Here is a 20,004-nt window from a genome sequence, read left to right on the forward strand (position 1 = left end):
TCCATTGTCAGATACTTTCAAGAAGCAAAATAAGATGAGAATGTAAAAATACTGATTGGATTTGGTACATTGGAGGTTTTGGTAACACTGACCAAACTTGAATGGAATGTTGGATGTGGAAGGTGGAGTAAGCTGAGGAATGACTGACTGGGGAGTGAGGAAGTGGAGACAGGAGAGAACAGAAGTCTCTTAAGAAGCGTGGCTGTTAAGAGTAGAAGGAAAATGTGGTGGTACCTTGAGTGGGATGTGAGATTGAGGATTTTTTAAAACTAGGAGATATGAGAGTTGTTTCAGAGCTATTTTATTTATTTTTTTATACCACATGGAATGAAGTCAGATATCAGAACACCCAACACATACGGTTTGCCTTAAAGACAGTACTGCCTAGAAAAGGCACATGATGTATTTTCAAATACCATATAAGTCATCCTCTCGGCATACAGTATTACCTCTTAGCACTTCACTGGGTGGCCATCTGCAGGGATTTGCCTAGAGGTCTGGTCTAGCAGAGCTTCCCCTGTACAGCTCTAGACCAGTGCTTCTGAGACTTTGACGTGTGTCAGAATCACCTGGAGAGTTAGTAGAGCTCACGGGATTAGGCTTCTGGAGTAGGAGCTGGCCAGGGCTTTTGTGTCCTTACCAGTTTCTTCCAGTGGTCCTCAAAAGCTTCCTTGTACATTAGAATCACGTGGGAGGGGTGCCTGTTAAGGCATAATTACTCTGCCCACTCAGGGTTTCTAATTCAGTAGATCTTGGGTTCCCAGATGCTGCTGACGGTGCTGGTTGAGAAACCCCAGTTTAACGCTGTTGTCTGCCAGTCACTCAGCCTTCAGCATTGATATCGCCAGTGTCCTCACAAATCAAATCAGACTTCTGGGATGTTCCGTCCCCGCCAGGAATTTTTATACTACTACTTTAGAAAAACTGGAATATTAAAAAACGTTTGACTCTAAAGATGACTTACTTGAATATTTTATTAAGATCAGTTATTTACCAGCTTATACACAACAGTGATTCTGGGCTAGAGGGAGGGGAAATGAGATGGGGCGATGGTGTTTTAATATTCAACCACTTAATCCACCCACCCTCGCTTCCCCTGCCCCACGTGTAAATCTACTGTGAGAACTTGTGATGCAGAGCTCTCCTTGGATGTTCTCATCCAAATGTGTTAATTGTGCTTTTACATTTATGAGTCATTTAGAATTTCATGATTCATCCTAGTCGTTAATCACTAACAACAAAACCATTTTTTAAAACATTTGGGATACAGTGCTTATTTTTAGTCATCGAATGTAATATAGGAGAACTTAGTTTGAAAAGTATTGTAATCCACTTGAACTGAGAAAAAAATTACCTAGATTAAAACAATGCCTTTATGATTACATATTTAGATAATTTTACAAGGCAAAGTATTGCCCAGCGAGAAGAAATCAGCATTCTTGGTGCAACCCTCAACGATCTGGCTAAAGAAAAGGAATGCCTGCAAGCGTGTTTGGATAAAAAGTCTGAGAATATTGCATCCCTTGGAGAGAGTTTGGCAATGAAAGTATGTTCTGAGAACTGTGGTTTAAGAGAAATGTTTGCACTTGAATCTGAATAAATAGGATTTTTTCAATGTTTTTCTAGAGAGCTGAAACTTTAAAATCTGATTTTGAAATATTTCAAGACAGTCTTAAGAAATACATGTTCAAATCCACTAGCTAATATTTTTAAATTGATTTTTCTCTCATCAATTCGTGATTAACATTCATTAACAATAACTAATTCAAATATCAAAATGTGGAGCATGAGATAATAAAGCAGTGAGACTGATTTCTTTTTAAAAGCACACCAGAACTTATATTTTCAGGTAGCCACCTTGGGAGGCAATGTTTATTCCATTAAAAACTACCTTTGTAATTGTGTTCTGAACTAGGAACACAGTTTTACCTTAGCCTTTGAGACTAGATCAGATTGAGTTGGTGAGTAAAGCTGGATGATAATCTCCATCCCTCATTTTTTGTTATTCAAACAACAACATAAAATGTGTTGCCCCAAAGCAGGGAAATGTTGATACCCTTTTCTAGCTCATAAACTGGTTCTCAAGGCAATTCCTAAACTGTTCTCCACAAATGTCTTAAGCAAAAGCAGAATCATTGGAATCAGGCCTTTCCTCACTGAGGGAACTAGTTCATTCCTTTATCCACCCATCTAGTCAACCAACATTTATTGACATGTAGCAGGTATTATGTTAGCCACTGAGGAGGGGTGGGCAAGCTTTCCAAAGGCAATAGTATAATTGGGAGAAAGATAAATAAAGATGCTATTATGATAGAAAGTGCATAGTGCCGTAATGATGTCTGCACAATGTGCGATTGGAGTTTGGCAGAAACACACCTTCTTTAGCCTGAGTGTTGGATTAGGAGAGCAGGAAGATCTGAAAAGCTTTCCAGGGGTTAATGGTGCCTGGACCACCCTGAAAGATGGCTAGGAATTAGCCAGGAAAAGATTTAGAGAAAGGGGACAATGAGAGAAAAGGGGGTCCAGACAGGCAGAACAGTTTATATGAAAGCCCAGTGGCTTTCATAAGAGAGTTTTATGAGCTTTCTTGATAGATTAGTATGTCCAGAGAATAGATTGCAAAGAGGTGAGTATGGGGGCAGGGACGGTTGGGGGGACAAAAGATGAGATGAGCTAGATAAGCAGCAAATCATAAAAATATATGGATGTTGAGTTTAGATTCTGTCATCATGGATATAGAGGCTCATTGAAATAATGTAAATGAAATATTTATATCTTTATATTAAAACAAATATTTTGGTACTTGTTAATCCATGTAAAAAATGGATTATAAAGGAGTGGGAATAGTGACAACGACACTAGTTAGGAGAAAATGGTGAGACCTGTGTTAGGGTAGTGGCAGTATCCGTGAGAGAAATAGATCTGTTAAGGAAATAAGATTGACAAGATGTGCTTTCTGACTTAGGAACCACTTCTTGCTATGCACGAAGTAGGAAACACAGGAAATAGAACAGGCTTAGAGAGGAAGATTCTTGACATGTCTTTGGGACGTGTAGTTGAAATATTCATACGCTTTTGGATTTTTAGGTTTGGAGAGAAAATTGAAATTAGTAGATTGGGGAATCATGAGCATAACTGACATATCAATGTGCACGAGATAGCACATTTTGGTTTCCTTGTTGGAAAGGCTGACTCATTACCTTACAAGTTAGTTATACCTTAATATTTTTGAAATTTTATGGGTTTTTGGAGGATGGAATTTTGCTTTTCATTATATTCAAATCACTTTTTGAATATTTAAACATGCTTTTCTTTAAAAGCACTAACATTTAGAAACAAATTATTCAGATCTTTCGGAATCTCATTTTCCCCTGCTATATCTAACACTTCACATTTTCTCCGTTCTGCTAACTGTACCAACATTATCTTTTCCTTCAGAAGGAATATGGAGTTGCAAGTCCATTTCAAAATCAAGAACTTCATATAAGATTATAAACATAAACACATTCATCCTCTGAAGGGAAAATAACTTTTAAAAACAGTTTTAGACATTCGAAAGAATAAATGTGCTCAACAATGATATTCCAGAGCTGAATTTACACATACCCTACAGTGAAAAGCCATAGTTGTACAGTCTAATTTGGAGATTACAGAAATAGATTCCCATGGAAATGTCTGTACAATAGCAAGTAAGGTGAAATTGCTTCTGGTAATCATAATTTAAAAAGATGTCCTATGATTTACTAGCAGTTAAAGTTAGAAAACTCAAAAGTAAGTTCACAGATTTTTGAGTAATAAAAGCCAGAATTATTTGTGTAAAATTTAGTTTCTTTTTCCTACGTAGATTTATGACCATCCTGTCCAGATTGAATTTTTAACAATTAGCACGGATCTGTCTCTGGTTGGACAAACATATTGAGGTTGTACAAAAAATATTAAACTGATAATGATGGCATACACTAGAACAATTTGAGAATTAGTGGTAGGAGGGCACTATTAAGGGAAAATGGGGCTAATAGAACATATTATTGGGTTCTACCTAATGCTTTTGTTGCCCTGGATACTTGACAATGTTTTTAGAGAAACTTAATTTCAAGATGAATTTCTATGGCTAAAGGAAAGTCCTTTTAAGGCTTATAAAACATATTTAAAGCTGAACTAAGTAATGGCTTTAAGAAATACTAGGTCAATTCATTTTTTAGAATTTATTTAGAAAGAAATTATATTTCAGAAGCATGTGGAAACATTCCATTTTAAGCAGCGTTTTGTCTTTGTGTTTTCCCTCTTTTGGCTTGTGCGTCTTAAAGGGGTTTAACTGTTTTGCTAATAGATATTTTAAGCATGCTCTAATATTGATTACTGCCAGATGTGGACTCTGCACAAGTCTGCCAGAAAACAGAATGGGAAACAACTAAATAAAGGAAGATTAAACACACACACACACACCCCGCCCGCTAACTCTGTCTCTAATGAACAGGAACAGAACTGGTTGGGAAATATAGGTTTAGTTTTTTATCTTGTTAATTGGTTACCAAGGATTTGAGAATTCAAAGGGCAAAGAGAACTCTTTTTTAGGGCTAATGTTAGCCTAAGTATGTGGTTATAATATCTGTAACTACCTCAGATCAGTGAGAGTTTTAAAAGGAGGAGGTGTGGGAATGGTATAAGTGGCATTAAGACATTCACACCAATTTCAGCCTGACTGACTCCATTCATTCTACTCCCACACAAGACCGTTAAAAAGGGAAAATATCAAGTGTAATTTTTTTATTCCTTTGCTCTAGGCCTATTGCTCACCTCTTTATTAACTCATACCTAAACTTAATCATATACTTTTACAAGTAACTCCATTTTAGCAGCTCTTTGAATGCTACTGATGACTAATATAAATAATATACTTGGTCAGAGTTATTGTTCTTAAGAACTAAATTTAGTTTTACATGAGTTGCTTTCCTGTGTTTTATAGCATGAAGTGAAGAAGTGAATCATCCTATTGCCAGTGTAGAACCCCTCAGTGCCAAACCATTGGTTTGCCTCCAAATACAGAGTGCTTATGGGGTTCATGTGTGGCTGGAGAACTGCACAAAACACCTCCTAACAGAGCACTTGACATATTGATCTCATATCAATATGCCTACATGTAGTCTTGAATAACCATAATCTATTGTTTTTATCCAGTACAAATATTCACATTGATATATTAAGCTTTAGTTTTAACGTGTAGAAAAGAATGGAGAATAAATGTTTAAACCCAAATGGAAATCAAAAAGGGAGGAGGGAGAATGTCTTTTTGTTCATTCGGTTTTAACAGAAGTAACAGTTTAAGATAATTTTCTATTTAACACTTACATTGCTTTTCAAGGAAAAGACCATTTCAGGCATGAAGAATATCATTGCTGAGATGGAACAGGCATCAAGGTAAATCATTCAATAAGAATTTGCGCACTTCTTAAGGGCAAAGTAGTAAGTTAGGTACAAAGATAGTAAGAAACAAGGGGTTTAGTGTTATGTATAAGGTGATAACTTTCTAATATTGAAAGAAGGCCTAAGTCTGCGTAAAGAAGTAAAAAGAAGCTATTGTGTTTGTCAAGTAAAGGAAAGGGAAGGGCATTCAAAGTAGAAAGGATAGTAAAGAACCACAAAGAACCACAGGTCATGTTCAAGAGCCTCTTGAGTGACAAGTAGGTGAGTGTGTTGGAACCCAAAGTGGAAGAGAAGACATGAAGGGAGGGAAGGCTAAACAGGCAGGTGGAGGCAAACGAGTCTTGATCTTATCTTTGGGGCAATAAGAAATCATTAAAGAATTTGGAGGAGATTTTTGTGTTCAAAAGATTACCCAGGTTGTAGAATGCTGATAGATTGGGTTTGGGGAGTTGAGGGACAGAAGTGAGCTGCTTGTGATGGGGAAAACATAGGAATATTGGCTGGGGATGAATATTGGACATGTAAAAAGAATGTGGAAAAACATGATTTTCCTCTGAATTTGAAGAGCCTCTGACACCTTCTTGTAGATATGTCTAGTAAGCAGTTAAATAAGACTGAAGTGTAAGGAAGATGCCAAGGGTGGAGATAATGATTGTAGAGTCATCAGATGGGGTTGGGACATGGATATGAGTAGGACTCGTCTGAAAGAAGGGGTAGAGTGTGAAGAATCAGGAGGCTAAGAGGTAAGCCCTCAGAACCATTAAGTTTTAAGAGGGCAGACGAAGAAGAACCTGAAAAGGAGACTAAGCCATGCCAGCTAGAGGTAGGATGAAAGTTCTCTTATGTCTGAGTGTCAGAAGTTTTGAAATACTTAGCTAATGAATTAAGTCAGACAGAAAAAGTGAAAAACCATATGACTTCACTCATATGTGGGATATAAAACTGAAAGCAACAAAGGAATAAGACAAAGAAACAAAAACTCATAGACACAGACAACAATTTAGTGGTTTGGTGGTTACCAGAGGATAAGGGGAAATGAGAGATGGTAGAAGAGGGTAAAGGGGGTCAAATATATGGTCATGGAAGGAGAACTGGGTGGTGAACACATAATGCAATATATAGATGATGTATTATAGAATTGTACACTTGAAACCTATGTAGTTTTGTTGACCATTGTCACCCTGATAAATTTTAATTAAAAAAAAGAAATAGTTAATCATTGACTATTGTGTATATTTAGCATCCTTTTTCTTAGTGAAATGTTGGCAACATAGAGAAACTCTAATCACTATCTTTGCAGTATTTATTCCTATACATTTAAATGTGTTTATAACTTCTTCAGATGTTTTCACGTTAACTGTCCATCTTCTGTCTTGTGAGAATTTGTTATTCTGTTTCAGTAAAATGTCTCTTATTATGTACTATTTGATTTGTGGAATAGACAGTCTACTGAAGCACTAATTATGTGTGAACAAGACATTTCCAGAATGCGTCGGCAATTGGATGAAACAAATGATGAGCTAGCTCAAATTGCTAGGGAAAGAGACATATTGGCTCATGAGAATGACACTCTCCAAGATCAGTTTTCTAAAGCTAAACAGGAAAACCAGGTATATTTGTTCCTAGAATCTTTTTCTCCAAAAAATATATATATATATTTCTTCTGAGGCACGGCCTTCCTTTCATTTTGTAGAAAAGCTCAGGCTTTGGAACTAGCCAGTTTTTACCTTTATTACACAGTATATGCTACATAATTTCTAAGTGAAATTCTCAGACATAAAGTATGAAATATTAAAGGAAAGAGGGAACATGAATATAATAGATTTGTATTAAACCTTAGAAGTACTTTCTTACTTAAAGATAAATATTTGAATAAATCAACAAAGATAAAAACCTTCAGAAATTTTGAGGAAAGGATAGATTTATTTGATGGAATATTATTCTGTTTAAGTATGAGTGTATGGTCTATGCCACATTGTTTTTGGTCCTTTTTAGCACTTTTTAGATTCTTTTCAGGAAAATTTATAATTACTTGCTCTCTAAGCCAATATATTTTAACTTAATCTACAGTTCTCATTTCCAATATCATTATTTTAATTCAAACATTACAAAATTCTATTCGGAAAGTTTTTTCCCCCACTTAAAATTCTTCAGTCTAAATGATTTCCCCCACTTTACTATCACTCTCAATGTGTTTAGTTTGCATTATAAAAATCTGTGTTTTTAACTATTAGATACTTTGATTTACATAAACAGATATAAAGATGCAGCATTTTGTTAATTATAAAAAAAAAGTTGCCTGAGATGTTAAAATACTTTCTTCAAAAGTTAATGAATAATGGGACTCTAGAACAGAAAGGGACATTACATAAAACTGAAAGAAATCTGAATAAAATATGAACTTTAGTTAATAATTATATTAATATTGGTTCATTAATCGTGATAAGTGTACCATACAAATGTAAGTAAGACATTAATAACAGAGGAAACTGAGTGTAGGGTATATCGGGACTTGCTGTACTATTTCACAGCCTTTCTGCAAATCTAAAACTATTCTAAAATAAAGTTTATTTTTTAAAAAGATCTAATGAATAGCAATACAAACAAAAGATGTGAATTTACAATTTTGTAGGCTAAAGGTAAATGTAACTTATATTTATGAAAAACTAGATTAAAAACTCTCATGTTTACCACCTAGAGTGATCCACTGTTAACATATTTTTTATTGATTTTCAATGTACTTAAAAAAATTTTATACTATATTTTAACATGAACTTTTTAATGTAAACGGGATAAAACCACACACCCCTTTATATCAATCCTCTAGCCTGGCTGTGTGAAAATATATAACTTCTCTGAATCTCAGTTAATCATCTGTAAAAATGGAGAGTAAATGAGACTATGCCTAGAAAGCATATCATTGTCTAGCATAATCACTCGATAAATATTTTGTAGCTATTATTGGCTTAGTGTAACATTATAAGCACTTTCCTGCTTTGTTAACAATTCATAAACATTTTTTTATAATAAGAAGAGAAATGGTGTTACAACAATTTACAGATGTTCAAGAGTAGTTTTTTCCTTTGTTTGGGTCATAGGCCTATGTGGACCTCAGATTAAGAACACATATAGAAGAATTGGAAAACAGAAACCTTAAAAAAAATTTCACCCTCAATACAACTTTTAACAAATTGGGATGAGGTATTTTTAGTGTTTTATCCTGATTTTTTTCACTAAATATAGATGAACATTTTCCTCTGTTATTAAAAAATATTCCAAATATTTATCATAGATGCATAATGTTCTATGTAGTTACACCATTATGTGTAGTTACTATTATTTACTGCCTCATTCGCTTGCTGTGGATATTGTCACTATAACAAGTAATGCCTTAATGAACATTCTTTTTCATTAAACTTTACTACATTTAATTTCAAATTGAATCAAAACTTATGAAATTTCTTTTTAATTAATAAAAAACATTTTAAGTGGACTTTACAAATATAGTGGATACCCATGTATCCATCTCCCACCTTCAACAAAAAGCAGCATGTTTGTCTTTCTTGGTTTTGTGAGTATTCAAAAATGTCTCTTGATATATTACCAGATAGCAGATCACAGGTTTGCTTCTTGAAAATGTATGTTTAGTCCAGCCATACATGGAAAAGGCTATTCATTGCCATCATGGAATAGCTTTAAATCTTTGCTAATTTGATAGGCATAGTAGCACTTCATTGTTATAATTAGCATTCCTTTGATTACTAATAAATTTTTATCTTTTTAAAGTATTATCCACTTGTGCTTCCTTTTTGTGAATTGTCTGTTTGTGTTTTTTTGCCCATTTACTGTTTGGACTCATATTTTCCCCACTTTTTATATGAGCTTTATATATTAGGTATATTACCTTTTATTTACCATATACTTATAAATATTTTAAAAATGTATTTATGGTGGTTTTGACATAGAGCAATTTTTAAGTTTTTTTGTAGTCAAGTCTAGCTATCTTTTTCCCTTAGGCACTGTCTAAAAAATTGAATGATACTCATAATGAACTTAATGACATAAAACAGAAGGTCCAAGATACTAATTTGGAGGTTAACAAGCTGAAGAATATATTAAAGTCTGAAGTACGTATATATTTTTTTCCTTTTTGCTCATGATACCTAAGAGTTTTCACTAAAGTTATTGATCAGTTCCACTCGTAGGGAGAGCTGACTCAGTCTTCCTTTAATGCATAGCATATTTTAGTGTTGACAGTGATTGGTTAACTATATATTTAGACCATCACCAATGTCCAGAAAGGTAACTCAAGAATATGCCCTTTTTAGTTTGCCACTCAGCCGTTCTGTAAAGATAAGTGGCATCCTCCCACCTGAATAAAGGACCAGGGGTCAGAATCAACTTGGGCTCATTAATATTGGAAAATGGTAGACATTTCCAGTACAAACCTTTGACAAAAGCGGCTCCACCTAATGGCGTAGCAGATCAGAATGGATCACCCTGTTGGGGGGCCATCTATTTCCTAGGACCAGAAGGCAAGTGGCTCTCCTCTGCCCTTCTCTGTTAGGAACCATTTGGGCGCATGGGTGTGACATCAGATGATTCCAAGTAAACTTGGGTACATGTGTGGCAATCCTGGAATAAACAGCTTGACTAAGGATATTAAGTATGTCTATTTAGTAAAATGTTGTCTAAAATAGTGTAGCTGGGTTGGTTAAAATAGTATGGTTGGATTATATTAGGTGTAGTGTTACCTACATACCATTGAAATCACGAATAGGAACTCCCCCCAAAACTGTTTTCCTTATTTTATTTAACATATCATTTAACATCAGTCTAGAAACATATATTGAGCATTTATTGACTGTTTAGGACTGAGAGATTAGAGATTCTAGGGACTCCTAAATTGTAGTACTTGCTTTCAGGCAGTAAGCCAGCAGCCTTATGTTGACAAAGCACGCAGTTTCCTCCACGTCTTGATTTTAAGGTGCCAGCAATGTAAAGCCATGAATGGACAGAAGTTCTGGAGTCAGATTGCTCTGACTCCTCTTCTCCCTAATGGCGTGGGCTTACATAGGCCACACAATCGCCCCGAGTCTCAGTGTCCTGTCTGTGATTGTAAATGCGCCAAACCCAAGTAAGTCAGATAGACTTAGCACAGTGAGCCATTTAAGTCTGTCCTGGGATAGGGCAGAACAGAAATAAATGGAAATCTGAACAACATTTAACAGAGTCAACTTTCAGTCAATGTTAGACAGTTTCCTTTTTCTCTCTAGCCTGTCACATTACCTTTTAGATTCTGGAATTGTGTTTTCAGACATCACACATCAAGCATCCCTCAGCTTTTAGCATCCTTGTATGAGTTCCTTCGTGAGATGTCACTTCACAACATAGCTGGATGGATGCCAGCACTCCTGTGAGAGAACAAACCATGGGTCCAGTTTGGTAGGGAGGTCCGTTAGAATTGTCGAGTACTTCATTCATTCAGCATGCGGTATGCTAGGTGCAGAGGTGCCAGAGATGAAAAACTGAGAGGACACAGAATGGCACCGCAGACACTGGGGACAACAGAAGAGAAGGTGTTGGGGGGCGGGGAGGAAGTAGGACCTGTAGCTAGAGTGGAGCGTGACGCTAGAGAGCTAAGAAGGACTTGCTTCAGGAAGCTTTTGTTACAACATAAGCACAGAAGTTATTTTTAAAAAGCCCTATTAGAAAGATCATTCTGGAGATGTTGGGAAGAATAAATCAGAAGGGTAACAAAATCAGAGGGAGCGAGAGCGATCGGGAGAGGCTGTATCCATACTTCAGTCAAGGACAGAGGATTCCAGTTGAGGCAGCAAGCTTTATGGTCGTGGACTGTTGTGATGAGCCAAGTGGACCACGAGAGGGCGCTGTGGGTTACAGGGGTCGGGGCAGCACCAAAAAGGTAGAGCTGTTGAAAGGGGGATTGGAGAACACCAGGGAGCAGTTCACTTTCTTTATGATGTTACGTGCCTTGGGCCCCACACTGCTCTGGCTGCTTTGGACGGGTACAAAAAATGGTAAAGCATGGTTTCTGGTTGCCATAAGAGGGGGTACTAGGTGGTTGGAGAGCAGGAGAGACGTCTTATGGCAATTCTTTTTCACCACATAATCTTGGAACCTCTATTACCTAGTCACAAAATTAAATTTAATATTAAAAAATGGTTCCTATCTTTGAGGAATCCAAGGTGTTATTGGGGAGGCTGTACACCCACACCTACCTACATAAAGCTGTAAGGCAGTTTTAAGAGACTGCCATAAACAATCAGTGCTACAGAAAATTAAAGAGGGTAAAGATTAATGTGGGTAAAATTTAGTGTATGTATGTCATACCATGTACCTCCGAAGTACATACTGTGTACACAATTGTTATTTTTAGTACAGTAATGGAAAACACACATCAGATTCTTATTGGCATATTTGGAATATCTGAATCTTGAAAGCCAGTACAGTAGTTTAGTAAGTTCACTTGCTAACTAGCAAGCAGACTTAGCAAAGATCTTTCACATTAGTCAAGTTACCATCAGACCACAAGATGGCGATATTAACTGAATTTCAGCCATTCTCAAGCTTCATCATAGTTGTGAGAATTCAAATCTGGTTTGAAAGCCTTACAGGATGAGATGTTATTTATTGCAATTTGGTCATTTTATTTAGCCCAATGTTTCTGATAGGGAATGCACTGTTTGTTAACAGGTAGGATAGAAAGAAATCTAATGCCTTTAAGTTAATTACCAAAATTATAAATGATTCTCAAAGAATTGGCCAAACCCCACTACTAAAATATGTTTTCAAATATAGCCTCGTAATGATCACTCAATATAGTATATGATTTGTGGAGTTGATTGTTTTCCTCTAGGAATAAGATCATACTTTAATCAATCATTCATGATAGAACTTTTAAGGTTTTAAAAATGTGGTTCTATATTATACGCCCAATATATACATAAATGTATATCTATGAGTAGTGTTTATTGCCGTAGGTTTGATATTTCACTTCTGAGCAATTTCAGGCAAGTCATTAGAACAGTAAGTAAAGTGAATCGTAGAACAGTCCATGATCAAGAAAATTAAGGCTGGGGCTCTGAATTATCCCTTTTGTTAGTTACGGGATGTCCAATTTTCTAAACTGAGAGTATAGGTGGGATCCCTCAAGGTTATGTTGCAGATGATCCTTGTGGCAAGTAAATTCCCCATGACCTGGCAAACAATGAATTTTAATCATATGGTGACCATTTCACATCTTTTAAAGTAATACCTAAGATTTGCTTTTCAGGAATCTGAGAACCGGCAAATGATGGACCAACTCCGAAAAGCCAATGAAGATGCTGAAAACTGGGAAAATAAGGCCCGGCAAGTAGAGGCAGATAACAATACCCTCAAATTAGAACTTATCACTGCTGAGGCAGACAATAACCGGTTAAAAGAAAAGGTAGATTCTCTCAATAGAGAGGTTGAGCAGGTGAGTTTGGGAAAATGTGCTTGTAGTACATTCTGCATCGTATTTAAAAGAGTTTTGTTTAGCTTTCCATAAATTAAATTTATAAACAAACTCTTAAATCATTTAAATATACTGTGAATTGTAACCTGAGAACTGTCCTTCTTACACCCATCCTTGTTCTCCTCTAGTCTATTCCCTACCGTACAACTAGAATAATCTGTAGTACTTTTTAATATGAGGAACTATTTCAAACATACCCTAAAAAAGGGCAAAAAAAGGTAATATAAAACACAAACTTATACACCCTCCCAGGTTTAAGGATGCTAACATTTTGGCATATTTGCTTCAAGTCTCTCTTTATTTAAAACAAAACATTACAAAATACAACGCCTTATCCTTTCTCCTCCTCCCTCCCTAATGGTTGGTGTGTATAACTTTCATGTCAGTTGTATAACTCTTTTGCATATGTTTATACTTTTTCTGCATATCTATCACCCACAGATGTGTAATGTCGTTTTGTGTGCTTTAAGTTTTTTTAAAAGTGATAATATACTATAGATATCCATTTGCAACTTGCAGTTTTTGCTCAATATTATGTTTGAAATTTATCTATTTTGATACGTATAGTGTACATCTAAACAGTTGCATCTATATTCATTATATAAATATTTTCTTTTAAAAATTTATTCTCATATGGAAGGAAATTTAATTGTCTTCACTTTTTCTATAATAAAAAGGTGCAACAAACATCTTTTTATGTTTCTCTTTGGGTGTATATTTCTCTAGGTTTATGCCTGGAAGTAGAATAACTGGATCTAAGATATGTGCAATTTTAACTCTTCTCAGTATTGTCACTTGCTCTCTAAAGTTTTATTCTTCCACCAGAAAACATTGAGTTATCATTTTCTTAAATACGAATCAATACTTGATATTATCAGACATTTAAGTTTTTTTCATACTTTTTGTCTTGTGTTTCTTTGATTACAAATGAAATTGAGGATCTTTCATGCTTCTTAGCCATTCGGGATTTCTCTTCTATGAATTTTCTCAAACGAATTTTTGTAAAATCTCCTATTTTTCTATTGAGTTATTTATGTTTTTCATATTGATTTAGAGGAATTATCCATGTAGTTTTGATGATAATCCTTTTGAAGATATTAACAGTTATCTTCTTATCTGTGAATTCTCTTTTCACTATGCTTGCAAAATAAACAGAAGTTTTAAATTCTGAAGCTATTGGAATTATTGTCAACCTTTTCCCTCATGGTTTATGCTTTTATGTCTTCTTTAAAAAATCTTTTACTATCCCAAGACCAGAAAGATATTTTCTTGTATTTTCACTTAAAAGTTCTTCTAAAAGTATGTGAAAATTTGCCCTTCACATTTAGATCTTTAATTTATTGATTGATGTTGTGTATAGTTTTAAATAGAGATGTAATTTTATATTTTTGTGGATGGTGGTAATCCATCTTTCTTTCTTCATTGAATTATAAGCCTACTTTGTCACAAAAATAAAATCCCATGCATTCTGCTCCGTTGGTCTGTTTATCTGTCTGCTTACCAACAATTCACTCTTGGAGCTTCTATAGTTTTGTGGTCAGTCTTGGTATCTGGGAGGATTCACGTTCCCCAAAATTATTTTCACTATACATTGCCCTTATTAAACTCTCTCAAATGAATCTATCACATTCCATGATTTAACATCTTCCTTCTTTTATATGCATTGAAGACTGGAAATTTCTCTCTAAATATTTCTTTGGCTGTATCCTACAAGTTTTGAGGTAATGCTTTTATTGCCATTCAGTTCTAAAGATCACCTAATTCAATTATGATTTATTTTTGATCCCTGAAGTTATTTTTTAAATTTCCAATGTACAGGGGACTTGAGGTTTTTATTCTATTTTATTTCTAATTTTGTTATATATTATAAGATAAAATGGCTTATGTGATATTAACTCTTTGAATCTATGAAAACTTGCTTGGTGGCAGTGTACACAATATTTGATAATACTCCAAATGAGCTTGAAAAATATATGTATTCACTTATTGTTGTGTGTGTGTGTATGTGTGTGTGTATTATATGAAATATATTTATATAAGATATATTTATATATGCATGTGATTAGGCTTGTTAATAGTGTCATTCAATTCTTATAAATCCTTACTATGTTTGTATTCTTGATCTTTCAATTACTAAAAGAAATGTGTTAAGATCTTCTTTTGTAATTGTGAATTGGTCTTTTTCTGAATGATTTTCTCAATTTTTGCTTTATTTTTGAGACTATTATTAGTTTCATACCAGTTCAGTATTTTATATATTTCTAATGAAAATGTTCTATCTTTGTGTAATGACTTACTTGAATAACTAACACTTTTTACTTAAAAGTGTGATTTATATATTAATGTGCCTATCTAGTTTGTTTATTGTTTACGAACTGCTGGTATATCTAATTTTCAATCAACTGTATTGAAGTATAATTTGCATGCAATAAAAGCACTCATTTTAAGAGTGTGATCTGACAAGTTTTGACAAATGAGTACACTGGCACAACCATCACTATAATCAAGCTATGGGACATTCCATCACCTGCCTGACATCCCCTCAAGCCCTTTTGCAGTCAATCCATCCCAACCCCTAGGCAACTACTGATTTGCTTTGCGTTACTGTGGATTAGATTTGCTTTCTCTAGAATTTCATATAAATGGAATCACACAGTAAGTACTCACTGTGTCTTGGCTTCTTTCACTCAGCAGAATGATTTCAATGTTCATTTGTGCTGTTTTGTGTTAGTTCATTCATTAGTTCATATTCAATTGTCTAGCTATGTCTAATTGTTTATTTACCTGTTGATGGACATTTAGTTTGGGTGTTAGTCTGCTAGAGCTGCCATAACAAGATACCACAGAGTCGGAGGCTTAAACAATAGAAATTTGTTTTCTCACAGTCCTGGAGGCTGCAAGTCCAAGATCAAGGTGCCGCAGGTTTGGTTTCTTCTGAGGCCTCTCAACTTGGTCAGCAGATGGCCGCCTCACTACTGTGCTCTCACATGTTCCTCTGTGCATGTGCATCCCTGCTGTCTCTGTCCTTATAAGGACACCAGTCATGTTAGATTCGGGCCCCATCCTTGTGACCTCATTTAACCCTACTTACCTCCTTAAAGGTCCCATCTCCAAATACAGTCACATTTAGTTAGGGCTTCAACATACGCATTTTGAGGGGACACAATTTAGTCCAAACAGATTCTTTTCTAGCTTTGGGCCATTGTGAATACAATTGCTGTGAACATTGCAGACAAGTCTTTGTGTTGCACACAAAGTCCTTTTTCTTGGGTAAGGAAGCAGGAGTGGAATTGCTGGATCATATGATAAGTGTTCTTAACTTTGTAAGAAACCAGTAAGCTGTTTTCCAAACTGGTTGTAGCACTTTACACTCCTATTTGCTTCAAATGAGAATTCCAGTTCTTCTACATCTCTCCCAACATGTGGTACTGTTAATGGATGTGTATGGTTGTCGTGTATGTTTGGTTTGCATTTCCTTCATGACTAATGATGTTGAACAGCTTTTCACATTCTTGTTGATCACTAATACACCTTCTTTTGTGAAGTATCTGTTCAAATCTGTTGCCTGTATTTTTATTAGCATTCTTGTTATTAAGTTACAAGAATTTTTTTCAACACTCTACATGTCCCTATGTCAGTTATATGCATTTTTAAATATTTCCTTCCAGTCATTGGCTTGCCTTTTTATTTTCTTAATGAAGTCTTTTACAGAGCAGAAGTTTGAACATTTTGATGAAGTCCTGTTTATCAGTTTTCTTTTACACTTTTTAGTTCTATGTCCCATCTGATAATTCTTTACATGCAACAAGGTGCATAGGCTTTCTTCTATATTTCTTCTAGAAACATTATACTTTTACTTTTTACATTTAGGTCTATGATACATTTTGAATTAATATTTGTGTATGATATAAGATAGTCAAGATTCTTTTTCAAATTTATTTTTTGATTAAAGTTGACATACAATATTGTGTTTGTCAACCTACACAACATACATTATGCTAAGCGAAATAAGTCAGTTGAAGAAAGACAAATACCATACGATCTCACTTACATATGTAATCGAAAGAACTTAATAAATGAGCAAAGTAAACAGAAATAGTCTCAGAGATATAGAGGAAAAACTGATAGTTGCTAGAAGGGAGGGAGGTGGGGATAAGGGAGAATGGGGAGGGATTACACAGCATAAATTGGTAACTACAATATTGCCACAGGGATATGAAAGACAGTTTGGGGAATATAATCAATAATATTGTAAAGATTTTGTTGGCTGTCAAATGGGCACATGTCTTATTAGGGAGACAACTTCATGGATGGTGTAGATGCCTGACCACGGCACTGTATACCTGAAGGTGAAGCTGAATAATATTGTATTGTCAACTATAATTTAATATACGTGTGTGTGTGTGTGTGTGTGTGTGTGTGTGTGTATAGTCATGGGATATGGAGTAGAGCATAGGGAATAGAGCCAATGGAATTGTAATAGATGTATACGATGTCAGAGGGGCAATGGATTGGGGGAGGGGAATTATCACTTTGTGAGGGGTGAAATGCCTAACTATTGCATTGTTTTGTACACCTGAAACTAATACAAGAAAAATAAATAAATAAATAAAACCATACACAATATAGTGATTAGACATTTATATACTTTACGAAGTGATCACCCTGATAAGTCTAATACCCATCTGACACCACACATAGTTATTACAGTGTTATTGACTATATTCCCTATGCTGTACCTTATATCCCCATGACTATTTTTATAACTGGTAATTTGTATTTCTTAATCCTTTTCACCCATCCCCCCACTCCCCTCCCATTTGGCAACCATCATTCTTTTTTCTCTGTATGAGTTTCTGTTTTGTTTGTTTATTTTGTCTTTTACATTCCACATATAAGTGAAATCATATGACATTTGTCTTTCTCTGCCTGACTTATTTCACTGAACACAACACCCTCTAGGTCCATCCATAATGGCACAAATGCTAAGATTTCTTTTTTTATGGCTGAGTCATATTCCATTGTATATATATATATATACACCACTTCTTCTTTATCCATTCATCTATCCATGGACACTTAGATTGCTTCCATATCTTAGCAAATGTAAATAATGCTGCAGTGAACATAGGGGTGCATATGTCTTTAAAATTACTGTTTTGGATTTATTTGAGTAAGTACCCAGAAGTGGAATTTCTGGGTCATATGGTAGTACCATTTTTCAATTTTTTGAAGAACTTCATACTGTTTTCCATAGTGGCTGCACCAATTTATAATCCCACCAACAGTGCACGGCCATTTTGTTTCCTCCACATCCTCGACAATGCTTGTTGTTTGTTGATTTATTGATGATAGCCTTTGGTATGAGCTGATATATCTTGTGGTTTTAATTTTTATTTCCCTGATGATTAGTGATGGTGAACATCTTTTCATGTGTCTGTTGGCCATCTGTATGTCCTCTTTGGAGAAATGTTTATTCAGGTCCTCTGTCCATTTTTTAATTAGATTGTTTTTTTCATGTTAAATTGTATGAGTTCCTTATATGTTTTGGATATTAACCCCTTACCAGAGGTATCATTGGCAAATATCTTCTCCCTTCAGTATTTTGACTTTTCGTTTTGTTGGTGGTTTCCTTTGCTGTGCAAAAACTTTTTAGTTTGATGTCGTCCCATTTGTTTATTTTTTCTTTTGTTTCCCTTGCCTAAGAAGACATATTCAAAAAAATATTTCTAAGAGCGATGTCAAAGAGTTTACAGCTTATGTTTTTTTCTAGAGTTTTATGGTTTCAGGTCTTGCATTTAAGTATTTAATCCATTTTGAGTTTATTTTTATATGTGGTGTAAGAAAATTGTCTAATTTCATTTTTTTGCACGTATCTGCGCAGTTTTCCCAACCATTTATTGAAGAGACTGCCTTTACCCCATTGTATGTTCTTGCCTTCTTTGTCAGAGATTAATTGATTATATAGGCATGGGTTTATTTCTGGGCTCTCTGTTCTGTTCCATTGATCTATATGCCTGTTTTTATGTCAGCACCATGCTGTTTTGATTACTGTAGCCTTGTAGTATAGTTTGATATCAGGTAGCATGATACTTCCAACTTTGTTCTTCTTAAAATTGCTTTGGCTATTCAAAATCTTTAGTGGTTCCATATAAACTTTAGGATTGTTTGTTCTAGTTCTGTGAAAAATGACATTGGTATTTTGATAGGGATTGCATTGAATCTGTAGATTGCTTTGGGTACTACGGGCATTTTAATGATTTTAATTCTTCCTATCCATGAACATAGTTTATCTTCTATTTGTATCTTCTCCAGTTTCTTTTTTCAATGTCTTATGGTTTTCTGAGTACAGGTCTTTACTGCCTTGGTTAAATTTATTCCTAGGTATTTTATTTTCTTAATGCAATTATAAATGGGATTATTCTCTTAATTTCTCTTTCTGATAGTTCATTATTGGTGTATAAAAATGCAACCAATGTCTGTATATTAATTTTGTATCTTGCTAATTTACTGAATTGATTTATTAGTCCTAATAGTTTTTCTGGTGGCATCTTTAGGATTCTCTCATGCAGTATCTTGTCACCTGCAAATAATGACAGTTTTACTTCTTCCTTTTCAATTTGGGTGCCTTTTCTTTCTTTTTCTTGTCTCACTGCTGTGACTTTTCTTGGATCTCATCAAGCTTCCTTAAAACAGCTATTTTGAATTCTTTATGAGGTAAATTGCAGATCTTCATGTCTTTGGGATCAGAAGATTATTGTGGTGGTGTCATGTTTCCTTGATTTCTCTTGTTCCTTGAACTCTTGCACTGCTGTCTTCCCATTTGAAGTAGCAGTCACCTCCTCCTGTCTTTACCGATTGCAGGAGAGAAAATGCCTTCCATCAACCCTGCTAGGGATTCTCAGACCTTCTTTGGATACACCTGCTCAACACCTCTAGTGGCAGAATTCTTCAGCTTGTATGCCTTTTTTTGATCATTGGTCAGGCTGTATTCTGATAAACCCCCAAGGGCAGTCCTTCCCAGGTCTGCAGATTTGGGCAGGTTTCTGCACTTGCTC

General features: G+C 35.1%; 1 protein-coding gene across 9 annotated transcripts in view; it reads left to right on the top strand.

Annotated features, from left to right (window-relative positions):
• TSGA10 (testis specific 10) overlaps positions 1–20,004 on the top strand; it is a 109,870-nt gene that overhangs the window by 62,654 nt on the left and 27,212 nt on the right. For 8 of the 9 annotated variants that reach the window (XM_033125405.1, XM_033125407.1, XM_033125409.1 and 5 more), the window contains 5 exons: positions 1,392–1,546; positions 5,363–5,418; positions 6,866–7,034; positions 9,441–9,551; positions 12,722–12,907. In XM_033125405.1, the coding sequence (XP_032981296.1) occupies positions 1,392–1,546; positions 5,363–5,418; positions 6,866–7,034; positions 9,441–9,551; positions 12,722–12,907 (677 nt within the window). The remainder of the gene's footprint in view (positions 1–1,391; positions 1,547–5,362; positions 5,419–6,865; positions 7,035–9,440; positions 9,552–12,721; positions 12,908–20,004) is intronic. The other variant, XM_033125404.1, reaches the window with a different exon arrangement.

This window comes from Rhinolophus ferrumequinum, chromosome 13, assembly GCF_004115265.2.
Source record: "Rhinolophus ferrumequinum isolate MPI-CBG mRhiFer1 chromosome 13, mRhiFer1_v1.p, whole genome shotgun sequence".
Lineage (NCBI taxonomy): Eukaryota > Metazoa > Chordata > Mammalia > Chiroptera > Rhinolophidae > Rhinolophus > Rhinolophus ferrumequinum.